General features: G+C 38.9%; 1 protein-coding gene across 1 annotated transcript; it reads left to right on the top strand.

Moving 5' to 3' along the window:
- Positions 1-996: 996 nt before the first annotated feature.
- On the top strand, positions 997-13,006 carry dusp22a (dual specificity phosphatase 22a). Its single transcript, XM_087170912.1, has 7 exons — positions 997-1,317; positions 2,370-2,403; positions 3,085-3,167; positions 3,868-3,917; positions 7,832-7,906; positions 8,195-8,366; positions 11,292-13,006. Exons 1-7 carry the CDS (start codon positions 1,297-1,299, stop codon positions 11,475-11,477), a joined length of 621 nt encoding a protein of 206 aa, XP_087027038.1. The 5' UTR covers positions 997-1,296; the 3' UTR covers positions 11,478-13,006.
- Positions 13,007-13,638: the final 632 nt, after the last annotated feature.

The following is a 13,638-nucleotide window of genomic DNA, read 5'->3' as shown; positions in this document are numbered from 1 at the left end:
GAATACTGCTTTTACATCAAATGACTGTTTCCTATCAGAAATTCAGGAGAGAATGACTAGACCTAAAATTATATAATGAGGCAGTTAGGTTTTTTTGGTTATGTACAGGTTGTAACTAAAATAGCAGTTTTTTTTTGTTTTTTTTTTATACATTCCACTCAAGGTTTTCTCTCCAAAACGAGCAGATGCTAAGTATGTTTGTGTGTTTTTGAACACCAACTTCATCACCAGGAGTACTTGTCTTATGAGCTAGTTAACAGCTGAAGTTTTAGTCACATCAGCAAATGATCAGTATCCTTTTAAAAAATTCAAATCCAAATATATTGTTATTTATTTTATATATTATGTATTGAGCGGAAATACTCAAACACACTCATTTGTGTTTGTCATTGTGACTTTGGTCATAGAAAATATTAAAATAAAAAATAGACTTTAAACACCTACCAAGAAATTGTTAACAGTAGGCTTTTAAAATATTTTTTCTGCCCTGACAATTTTCTGAACAAATCTGCCCATGTGATCATCTGAAGGGGATTACAGAACTAGGTCTAAGGTCGTGGTAGTACTTAAAATCAAAGGTTCACATTTGTAGGTTTATGGAAGCATAATATTTTGTCATTGACACTAGGGGTACACTTTGTGGTACTGACGGCCCAAATTATTCTTGTAATTGTTGCATAGCAACATTGCATGGACTCGAAACAAGTATGTGGGGGCTCGGGTGGGTAGTTAGGATAAACCCAGGATTACAGGAGGGATCGACTTTTTGCTCATTTTATGGATTAATTTAATATGTATAATGGTTCTCAGTTTCCATATGGGGTATTAGCAATGTAACTATGTCATAAAGGATTTGGAGGTTCATGATGCATATGTCTAAATCCTACATTGTTAATTGTTGGACATTGCACTGAAGCTGTGTGTGCATGAAGGTGAAGGCTGGGACAAAGTACAGCTGAGCCGACGGCGGCATGCTGTGATGATGTCACTTACCGGATGAAGCCGCAGCTGCAGTTGTTTCACGTCAAAACAATCCGGAAGACGACACAGCATGACGGAACTGTTGTTGGTGCCGAATTAATAACATTATTGTTTTAGGTACGGTAGTGGAACTTCATAATGTTGTCGAATAACAGGCAAACATAGCGACTGAAGTGAAGGTTTTTCCCACTGTTTGGTGAGTTGGAAGTCGGTCATTCCAGCGTCGCGTTTTGGATTCAAAGTCCATGCAAACATAACCTAGCAGCTCCACATATTAAAGTGCTGCAGCTCATCGGAGGCTGGTTCAGGGTCATCATGGGCAATGGAATGAATAAGGTAGGCTTTGCTTAAGTGTTTTTGTTCTGGTGTTATGTTGTTGTCAGTTAACTACAAAGTCTACCCCGGTGGACGCCTGATTCAACTACGTTAATCAATCACGTCACATGTTTTGCTCTGTCTCGCATTGATACTGTGCGATAGGCAGTGTAAATGAATCCGATGCATGCTGGATACTAAGCTCAGAAGTTTTTAGAGCCGCACACAGCTTGCGTTTTCATTGTTTCAATAATGTGTCAACAGCTAAAACCAAGATTTAGGCTGCCTCAAGGTTGAGATCCGGCGACATTTAAAAGCAGCTGGTTTCAACCTGTATCAGAGGCACAACTGGGAGGCTTGGTTTTTACTGAAGTGCCCAGGAGGAAGGCACTGAATCAATCCAGCTGAGTTGCCGACCTAGTCCTCTAACCTTCTAATGAGGCTCCGAGGTCACATCAATAGATTATTACATTGTCAGACTTCATTTAAATTTTGCTCTACATTTGTATTATGATACTGTGGCATTTACTTTCCAAACGATGGCTAAAGGTTAACTGCTTACATGCCAAATAAAACAAATACCCAGTGTAGTTAGTCAATACAATGTGAAACTCAAACAGCAAAATTTGTGTTGGAAACCACAGTCTGTTAAGTAAGACCAGTGAATTTTAATTTCATATTAAAAAAGCTTTTCATAAGCATTTGTATTTCCATTCTTGATTGCAAAAGAAAATGTGCAGGCTGTGTTGATTTTACATTTTATTAGTGTGAATCCAGTGCTTAATAGTCATTAGGCAACTACTGCCTCATGGTACTAGTACCACAGTTGTACAGCATCGCTCAGTAACTGCTTGTCGCTCATCACTTTGTGCTGATAATCATGCATCGTTGCATCAGGCCTTGTATGGCTACAGGGAATGCTTGCTTTGCTGGTACTTGGTTCTTAAGCCTTAAGCCTTAAATCCAATCTGGCTCAACCCACGACATTTGTTCCTTTCAAGTAAATTTTTTGAAGCTGGAGTGTAATGAATATCTAACCTGAATGCAACATGTCTGTGACTGCTGCTTCACAGGTTGTCGACGGGCTCTACCTTGGGAATATAAGAGGTAAGACAATCATGATGTAAATTGATTTGATGTTTCTAAGTTTGACGTAAACAGCAGAGCTGGGTCAGGCCAGGTTTTCCGCAAAAAAGGCAGAACGTCCCAATGATAGTTCAATGATAGGGGTTGACACAGTAGAATATTGCAGCCCTTTACAATCAGTATTCTTAAACATACATTTTGGTCTTATTTACTGTGAAAGATTTTCAATTTAAATATTGTCTTATACAGTATATTTATAGCATATGGTCTTAGCTATCAAACATCAGATTTTGAAACTGAAAGTTGCTCCTCTGTCAAGCATAGATTGCAAAAAGATGTAAAAGCCTCATTTACAAAAAATAATTAAGAAGCAAGGGAGTGTTACTTCACATGGAATAAGAATTAAAAGTGTTTAGTATATCATTCCCTGGCCTGTAACAACTCCTTCCCAGCTAATGTGGCGTTCGCAGATTTCTAACTTTAGCAGCATGATTATGGCTCTACATGATGGCACAAACATAGTGGCTAAAATTAGTTCAAGTGACGGGAGCAAGTGACCACAGGCTTAACGGTGCCAAATGATGTTGCAGGACAGTAAACAGCTCACAGACCTGCTTCTGTAACAGCTTACTATAGAGTAACTGGTCTGATTTGTTGTTGTGTTTGGTTGGTGTGATATATTCCTCTCTCTCCTTGTCCCAGATGCAGAAAACAGAGAAAGTCTGTCTAAGAATGGCATCACCCACATCCTGTCTGTGTACAACAATGCTAAGCCTGTGTTTGAGGTTAGTGGACATTCCAGGTTGGCTGGTGTTTTTGCGATGTGTTCATGAAAGGTTGTTATGAATCAAACCAGTACTTTCTGAGAAAATTTTGGTATGATTGTGCATTCTCTTTAATAATGTGATGTGTCCTGTCAGCCAGCTGGGGGTGGTGATGAGTTATGGTTGGAGCAAGAGACTTATGTGTCTGAGATGGACTGTTCAAGTGCGCACTGATGAGCTTTTTAGGGACATGTACTAATAATATCAGAAACCATGTGAAGATTCTTAAGCCACTGAAATCTGGTGTAATTACCAGAGATAGGGACAATAAATGTTTAATTTAGTTGTGTATAGTAGTGATTTGTTACAGAGGGCCTTGCTGTCCAGTATGCACTAGCAAGATCTACAACATATTCTCCATGGCTTATCCAGGTGATGGGAAATTTAAGTGTGTTTGTCTTGAACAGTGAAAAATAATTTTTAACTCCATAATTATTTAAATAATGCTAAACAACAGAAAGCCTTCACAGTAAACTGCTCATTTAGATAAGAAATTTCTCTGTTTGCCAGACTCATCTGTAAAAATGACTTGGGCCATAATTTTTGCCACTAATATACATATAATTGAGGATTTAGAGGTTAGATTCAGATATAACATTCATGTTCTATTTTCTTGAATTTTGTTTCAGTGCTTATATAGTTTTTCATATATGTTTTTCAGGACATGACGTACCTTTGTATTCATGCAGCTGATGCTTCCAGCCAGAATCTGTGAGTAAACACACACACGCACACACACACACACACACACACACACACACACACACACACACACACACACACCACACACAGGCTTTTAGACTAACTAGTACTGCTTATACCTCACATTTAAAATGTCCTTCTCCATGTGAATTTCTGAAACCATGATGAGTCATGCAGTATGGTTTCAACACTGTCACTCACCAGATGTGTTCCCAGAGTATGAGAACCACGCAAACCTTTACAAAGATTATATAAAGATTTGTCAAGTTTTGACAAAAAACTGACTGAATAATTTTTTTTCATAATTGCACGTTTCTGTTGGTAACTTTCAGACATTAACTACTTGCTGAATTTATACTTTGTCTAAATTTAAGTAGTATATCAGAGGGTGAAGTGACCAGTAGCTCTTAGATTATTTAAGTTTATATATATATGTTCCTGACTTATAGATATATGAAGTGAAGAATTAATCCTATAATGATCCTAAATTTTGAGTGGTAATAGCAGTTTTTACTTTTTGTGTTTATATGTACAGTATATATCTGTGTGTGTGTGTGTGAGAGACAGCGAGAGAGAGAGAGGGAGGGAGAGATGCGGAGAGGGAGAAGGAAAGAGAAGGCGAAAGAGAGAGATGTGTGTTCAGTATGTCGTTGCTCATTAGGAGGCAGACTCAGTGTTGAAAGAGGTATGAGCTGTCCCTCCACCCTTGCAGCGATTGCCAACATAACACATTAGTCATAGCATCTGTGTTGATTTCTATGTAGGATCTTTGGCCTCATGCAACACTAGCTGTAGTCATTCTGGATTAATCTCTTGACATGGGTTAAGGCCACAAAACAGAAAAATCAATCACAGGTTGCAGATTGAGCATTAGTGCAAAAGAGCACTGTCATGTCTTGCGACCCCTGCAGACGACCCACTTTTAAAACAGTACTGGAGCTGGTGAGGGTTTATGTCATTGTTGCTGCACCAGTGCCTTCTACTGGTTGGTCGGAGCTCCTGCACAGACGGAGGTGGGCTCTCGGAGGGAGCTGCATAGACCTCCGATACATTATGTTCCTTATTGGCAGGTAAAAAACTGCTGTTGACACCATGTTTATTGGAAGCACATTGCTCTCTATACCATTGAGAGCTCAACAGCGAAATCTGCGGAGACAAAGACTGTACAATAAGGGAATTTGCCATGCTAAAATGGGGAGAAAGACAAAGGAAAAGTGGGGGAAATTTTTAATGCAGGATGATCAATTAACCTTCTGACAACATAGTAGACAAATGTGTGACACATTGCTTGCTTGAATGCAGGCTGATCCTTCGTGTCTGTAAGGCCAATCCACCATGACCAGGAGACTCAGACTGTAAACTGATCCAGAGTAGAGTAGATATGAATATTCTGGCAAAATGTTGGGGTTATTGGCCTGGATGGGGAGACTAACTCTGAGGGTGACTTTGAGCCCTGCAGTCATTGAAGTTGTTGTTGCTGTAGACCTGTGAAACAAGAAAGTAGAGCCGGGTTAAAATTAATGAGATTTGAGGTTTAATGTTCAGTTGGTTATTGCTGATTGGTTTGGGTTGGAGGTGTCTGACCTCCACTGTCGCAATCAAGCGTCCTTCCCTCAGGCAGCAGAGGAAGGAAACCTTCATGTGACATCTGGCTGTTGGCCTCGACCACCCAGTGCTTTAATAAACCCCTTCTGTCACAATCACTGGTCTGACTGACGGGAGTGGTGAGGCCAACTGCCGCCCCACCATGCTCGCCACCAGCTAGGGGCCCCTCTAGCCAGGTCTGATTGCTCCTCCCATTTGTAAGGTCCAAGAGCAGAGACCATCTCTCTCACAAAGGCTCTGCATTTTTTGGGGCAACTGTAGTGGTTTGAAACTGTCTGAACACCCTTAAAATTTCATGAAGCCCTTATAACTGCACTTTGGGATGGATGTCAGGAAGTCGGGGTCATTTGTGTAGCCCTAAATCGCAGTTACGGTCTCAATTGGCTTTATCACTTACCATATAACAAAAAGTAACCTGAAAATGACAACTAAAATGACAGCCAACCTTAAACCCTTATGAAATCAAGGAAAAACTCTCACAAAATTTATTAGATAAAACAAAAGTTTCCAGTCAGGGCCTCAGAAACATCCATCTCTATGATTGTCAGGTGTGCAGTGGATGACGAGCAGCCTAACAAAGGTTAAATGTCAGTAACAAGTAGCTGGGATATCAAGGCCGACTTGGTCACCATTGTCATTGATATTGTCAAGGTTATTGTAGAACTGACACCTGATGTGATGTCAGCTTAAAATATTTCATTGGAATTGCCTTAGCCGTTGATTTTAATAGCTGCTAACATACACATGTTCATGTTTGTGGAAGGCCTGGTGTTCCCCTTTTTTGTGAACATTCTCATGAAAAGTATGCTATGTTTTTAATGTACAGTGTGCACTGACCCATGAAGGTGTAAACTGATTTGCATCAAACATTTTCAAAATGTGATGTGGATTTGTGCAAGGAGTGCATACGTCCACCATAGTGTATTTTGTGGTATATTTTTTGTTTTCAAAAATGATTTCTTATGCATACTGATGCAATTATATCAAATACAATTTCACCATATCATAGAATTACATAAGCACTCTGGATATACTATAGGTCAACAGCTTATTTAGTTTCACTCTTGATTCAGCTGGTTAAAAACCTCAAATCTTTGTCACAAGGTAATTTTCTGCATATTAAACAAGACGGCCGGAAACCTCTTTGCTAGGAAGACAGAACAAAGTGCTGAGGAGACATCTTTTAAAGAGGAGTTTGGATCTCAGGAAGGAGGAAAAAAGAAAAGTGGCAGTCAATCTATTTTAGCCCCAGTCTGTTATTCTGTCTGCTATTGAGTAACCAGCATCTGCTCCTCAGGAGACAGTGCTATCGGCCAAGCAGTTCTTGATTATGCAAAACACCATCAGTGTTTCCTGACAGTGAACAAGTAGGATATTTGAGGAGCAGTTGCACTACATTGTGCTGCTTTATGTTCATTTTTATTTCAAAGAAGACTCACATTCTGAGGATTTCTGTGACCTTTTATATTACACAGCTTTTGTTGTTTATTTGTATTTTTTGGTTGGGGTACAATAGAGTTCGTGTTTTTAGGATTTCTTAGTTGGCCTGTATCTTTGAGATGCCTATCTGACAGCTTCTGTGTGAGTCATAACTTTTACGTATGGAGGGTGTAATGTAAACATTCATGGTCCACCATTAGCCAGGACCATTGCTGTGTTTTTGATGTAAAGTCCAAATGATTCACATGGTCATTTTTAGACAGAATAAATTAATGCTGAAAACCAATGTAATTTTGCAGATAGACAAAAACGAGGACATTTACTTCCCTTGTCTGTTGCTACTGTCTGTGCTCTGGTCTACCACAAGCTTTGCTTGAGCTGACCGACCTTTTTCTCACATGATTAGTTGGAGTAGCTGAAAGAAAGATCACTAATCTGCAACACGTTGGTTCCTTAGAACAAATAAAAATCTATCAAAAATAACTGCCACATTATGGGAGTATATTTGAGGCTTACCTGCAGTTTCTACAGTCAAAATCAGAACAGTATCATGTTGACACAGTTTCAGCAACAAATTTGTAACACACAGTTAGGGGCTCGAGTTTCAGTTCAAGGTGTCCTTTCTCATATCCTATAATGTGTACTGTATTTTTAGCTGTAAAACATTTATACCACTCTACCTGAGAAAAAGCAGGCTGGTTTCCTGATTTGATGAGTGAGAGAGGAATAATGTTATTCTTGATTCAAAACATTTGTTTCTATATCTCATACTGCATACCACAGAATAATGTGTGCTACATCAGTTTTGTCAGAATTTGAAAGTAGTTAATAATATAATAAGTTGTTGTGTTTTTGTCTGTGTGTTTCTTTCTTTCCAGACTACAGCATTTTAAAGAGTGCATCAGCTTTATCCATGAATGTCGCTTGAATGGTGGCTCTTGTCTTGTTCACTGGTAGGTTTTTATCTAAGCAGCAACCACCTCCTTATTGGCATATTTACTGTGGATGTAGGCTTTCATGAAAGCATGCCCACAAGGATAGAACCAAAAACAAGCCTGACAAGAACAAGTCAGCATTTCCATATAACATTTATCCTATACCGTGAATGAAGATGCAATTTGAGAAGCATTCAGTACCTGTTCTGTTATTTACCTATTCCCAGCAAGAAATAACGTGTGTGAAACACCCAGCAGGTTAATGATAATGACCAAACCGGCCAAATGTCCTTTGTGTTGATGTAGCCTTGCAGGTGTGTCCCGCAGCACTACCATGGTGGTGGCCTACCTGATGACTGTCACACACCACAGCTGGGAAGATTGTCTGTCCGCTGTCAAGGCTGTTCGCTCTTTTGTTGGCCCAAACTATGGCTTCCAGCAGCAGCTGCAGGAGTATCAGACGACACAAGTCTCAGAGGTAGACACACAAAGGAACACAAAGATATGATGAATACATACACACAATACCTATGGAAAACATTCAGGCCACTTTTTTTCCTCAATGACATGTCCTATCAGTAGCTTTACGTTATGTTAACACACTAATGCGTTTGCGTGTTATGTGCTGTTGCTGGTGATTCAAAGGCGCTTAGACATGCACAGGAACTCGCAGGATATGATGAATATAGCCATCACACTGCACAGGCAGGCCGTGGTTAACCTCACAACCGTTCATTGTGGCTCACTTGTTGTCATGGAACGTGATATACCTGGCAGTTGCGGTGGACTGTCTCAAATGTGATTGTTTCTGTGTAATGTTTTTATTATTGTTTGTATAACAACAAACAGTAAGCCATCAACTCTATGACTACTGGAATTTCTGAGATTCTTAACTGCAGCCACACACTAAACAGCAACGGCAGAGGGCATCAAACCTCACATCACATCAGGAGACCTCTGTGCAAATAAAAAAAAAAGTTTTGAATCAGATATGCAATCAGTAAAATTTCTGAATCCTACTTTGTTTGTGTATGGTTCGTATTATTCATTATTCATTGTATATGAAAAAAATCTAATAATTCATATGAATTCTTATATTTAAATTAGAACTCAGTAAGTGGTCCTAATCCTCTTCTATTATAACTTAGAGGGCATTGTCCTGTGAAATGCAAATTTTGACTTCTCACTTCTGTAATATGAGGGTTTTATTTGTCACGTTAACCCTCAGTTTTGTGGGAATAAGGTGGTTATTTGACAGGTGAGGAGCTTTTTACAGTACATAATCCATGATCCTGCTCTCTTGGAGACAAAGACCTGCCCTATAATGCTCATAGTTTTGATTTGTCTGCATTCACTTTGAAGAATATTACCACTTATAGGAAAATATTAAGTGGTTTAAACTTCCTGGTTTGGAGCATTTTTTTTCCATACAGAGAATATGTCAAGTGGTGTAACTGAGCATATGACAGGTGCACACATCCTTGCATTAAAATGCTGGTTCAAGCCTTAAAGACATTGACAAAGACAATGGTTAACCCTAACCATTGAGTAGAGAAGGGGAACTGCAGGGGGGTTGCTGGGATTGCATCAGCTTGGTACTGCTCATCACGTGTTAAGCATTACTGTCAGCACCTTGCAACATAACATGGCTGAAAAAAAAAAAAGCTCATTGTTTGTAGATCTTGCACTGATTTCGAGGATTTTAAGGGAAATAGGTTTTTTGTATTTGTGCTTTTCCCACATCAGCCTCAAATAGAAAGTGAGGAATCCTCAAGACGATGGTGTCGTTTTGTTACTAATGCAGCTGTAACAACACTGTTTACTACAACAAGATCACAGTGACAAGGCGCGTGAAATATATTGTAGTGCACATCCAATCTTTTGAAAGAATCAAAAAGTTTTGTGCCTTGCCCAATGTCAGTGTCATTGTATGAACCTTAGCCTGTCGGCTTGAACTCAAGCTTTTGTTTCAACTTTAAAGTTATGACTTCAACTCTAACAGGACAAATTCCCTATTGTAATTCCATCACATTTACATTTTGGTACATTTGACATCAGTTTTTATGTTTTCATTTCATTTCATTTTCAGTTTAAATGTGGCATGCTCGAAAGGACTTTATGGCTTCTGACAAGATTCATTTTCTTTTTCAAGATGACACAGTTGTAGTTAGCAGACTCTTGAGCAACGTCTGATATTAGTCTAATTACTGATGTGTTATCTTTATGCTGTGCATTTGTAATGTTAATTCACTATGCCTGTTGTCTTGATCCTATGAGTCAGTGCTCTACTGTTTTGTCTTTTAGGTTGCCAGTGAGAATACTAATTTTAGGAAGATGAATGTATTACTTTCAGGGTGACTTTCACTTTGTTGTATTTCGTAAAGAATAAGATATTGCATAAAGTAGTTAATAATTCCTGAGCATCATTTGAAAAATTGCAGTTCCTCGTAATTTGGACCAGCTGCTGTCTCTGAAACAACATTGAAAATGCAGTTCTTGTGACAATAAATGTCATAATATTTAACTACTTTTACACACAATTCATACTGTATACTTGTTTCTTCAAAAGCCATTACTAACACCTGCTGAAAGCTTTGCAGCTGTAAATGATCTTAACACTTCTGTGTTATAAGCAAAAGTTTTTCCAAGTGGAAAACTGGAAAAACTGGAAAATTAATTTATGTGACAAGCTCAAAATGAAAATGAAAATGCCATGCAGATTTAAAACACTGCACCCAAAATACTTTCACACATGCCCACATGGTGTCAACTTGTCAGTTGATTTCAAACCTTACAGATTTGCAGTATTAGGTTCATTATATTGAGGCATTTGGCCAAGTGCTCATGTGGCACCTTTGGTTGGCGATTTTACAGTGACTGAGAACCTTGAACCTTGCTCTTCTTATTTATAGAATTTTGTTACATTTTTGAACCAACTTAGTTTAACCAGGCAGTCCAATCATAACACTTGACGACTTGTGACATACTACGTTGTCATCAGCAGACTTGTTGACCATCTGATTGGGCAACTTGAATGTATCCTGTCGGATTGTACTTGCTATAAGAGACAACAGATCAACAGGACTGAAATATGAACTATTATGTGCCATAAATTTCCAAGATGATGAAAATACGCACACAAGTTGAGTATTTTTAAAGAGGAGATTTTCCTTAAACCAAAATGGGAGTGTAAGAGGAATGAGGGTCCCAGGTGACTGTGAGCAGGAATGTATGCAGGTATTTCCTGAGAAGTGTTTCATCAAAAGCTCTCTGTCCTGCCCTTTCGTCCAGTGCAGGCCATTCATTCTATTTATAATGTCTCACCAGGAAGAAACTGAATACGTGGATTATTATTTAATGACATACAGTTAACAGTTTTTTTTGTCTGTCCTCTTGTCCCCAGTACCGAGCATGGTTAAAGTCCAGTTTCCGTCCCAGTCCATTCAATGACCAGGAGCAGGTGGGGGCCCTGCTGAGCCAGTACACAGAACAACAGGCGAGCCAGAGGAGAGGAGCAGACCAGCGCTGGATAAATCAGGGTGTAGGTGCTCTGCCGTCTAACTCTGATGATCCTGAAGGTAGCACCTGAAACAACGGCCTCTGGCCAATGCTAAAGTCCTGCCCAATTCTGTCTGGAAATGGCAGTAGCTGATATTCTGTACTCAATTCCAAATCAACCTTTAAGTTATATCCAACTTTAAGGCCTTTGTATAACACTGAAAGCATAAGATGAAACAAATGCCCCCTTATAAGCCAAGCCTTTTTTTTTTTTTTTTTTTTACATTACTTTTTTTTGCATCATAGTCATTTTCAAGCAGTGGAGGTTGATTTAGAATTGGGCTACTGACTCTATTCACTACCAGTACCTCCCATGCTCCCTTAAAGTGTACAGCCACAACAGGGGTATCGGTGCTCACAGACGCCTTACTCTAAACACCTCAGCACCTTAGCCATGATGAATACACCATACTTCCATGTGGTCACTTTACACTGTCAATGTCCAGCTTGTTAGCCTTAAAGATGTGACGGATAAATGCTGTCTTAAAGGAACATTTTGTATCTAATTATGAGGATGACCCCTCTTTACCCTGACAACGAAATTCACAAATCTACAACTACTTTGACTGCAATTATTCTGACCTGTAATTCTGACGTGTACCAGTTTGCAGTCCTGTCCACGCTCTGAATAGTAAACTCTTTGATCAACACTGCAGCTTTGGAAGTAAGCATGCTTGTCAGGCTATCAGCATAAACTTAATGCATATAGAAATAACGTACCTCCCACTGAAACAAGCGCTACTGCTTGTCAAATGTGTAGACACGATTAACATTGCATGCACCAGTAAGATACACAATAACAAAACAATGATGCTGGCCACTTACAGATGTTACAATAAATATATTACTGTTGCACATCACTGCCCACGTAGTAAACAACATTTGTTTACACACAGTTGAATGTTGTTCTTTCAGTGTAGTTGGTACTTTTTGTTTTATTTGGGTCCTTTCATACTGTGTGTACACTATATGTACCCGTGTCTGCAACAGAATCCGTCACCAACAATCCACAGTGGAACATAGTGACTTGATATCAGTTAACATTGGCAGATAGCCGGGGAGGAAAAGCTCTTTGTCCCAGCTAACAAAACTGCTGCTGATGTATCTCTTATCAGGCAGAGCAGCAGTTAACCCTAACCTGGCAACTGATATCAGATAAGCCAGGGCTGCCATTTGTTAACAAACTGTGCACTGATTCATATCATGGCCATTTAGAGACATGCATCTAAGAGAAATATATGGAGTAAGTTTCAAAATTGGCAAAAGGTTCCTTTAAGTAATACATAACAGGGAGGCTACATAAAGTATTGCTGAGTAAAACTATAACTACATATGAAGGACCTCTGCACGTCTTCCTGATTTTACTGAAGCTCTGGTTTATCTTTTTATCTTTTTTGTGACAAAACTGATTTTGAGGGAATATGTGTTATAAATTCATGGGTAACGTTAATTTTTTTAATTGTGTATTTATGGAGTTTTTTTTTTTTTTTGGTTTTATAATAAAATGCAGTGATTGACAAAAAATATAGAAATGCTAATAAACCTGCACTATCAACACCATGGTGTGTGTCTGTGTGTAAATAAAAGAAATCCTGGGTAGAGAAAATTAGCATATACATAACTAGTATTGAAGAGCACAGCTATCCTGTAAATCAGCTGCTTGTGTCATGGTAACCGCACTGAGTAAACCCCAGAATAGTTTTTCTATTCTTTTTCAGGTTTCTGGGTTTTACTCAGCAGATCACCTGGTGATGCTGCTCTATACCACAAGCCTCTGGCTGTGCAGCTTCATGCAAATAGACAGTTACTACTAGACGATAATAACGAACAATGTGAGTGAGTGTGAGTTTAATGTGTATAAGAATTTGTTCTTCTCTGATGTTTTTGTCCTTTGTCATCAAAGATCTAAATGTATATCTCACATATCAAACATTTTACATATAATAAAACAAAATTACCAAAATAACATGATCACAGTCATTTTAATGTTAACTTAAAATGACTGTCACAGTTTGAGTGCTAAGGAGACACATCAAGACAAGGTGCCTAATGAACAGAAATGCTTTTTAAACAAGTACCAGGCCTGACTATCAATTTACCCTCATTAAACTCACCAGGAAATACACTACTACCTGTTTCCTTGGAACTGATTTCTGTCGGGAGGCCAGTGGGGTTGCATTAACTCCACTCTC

Source organism: Seriola lalandi, unplaced genomic scaffold (assembly GCF_002814215.2).
Source record: "Seriola lalandi dorsalis isolate HSWRI2012SDOR001 ecotype SW California unplaced genomic scaffold, Sedor1 jcf7180002054968, whole genome shotgun sequence".
Classification (NCBI taxonomy): Eukaryota; Metazoa; Chordata; class Actinopteri; order Carangiformes; family Carangidae; genus Seriola; species Seriola lalandi.
The sequence above is the reverse complement of the archived record's forward strand: the minus strand, read 5'-3'. Positions and strand labels throughout refer to the sequence as shown.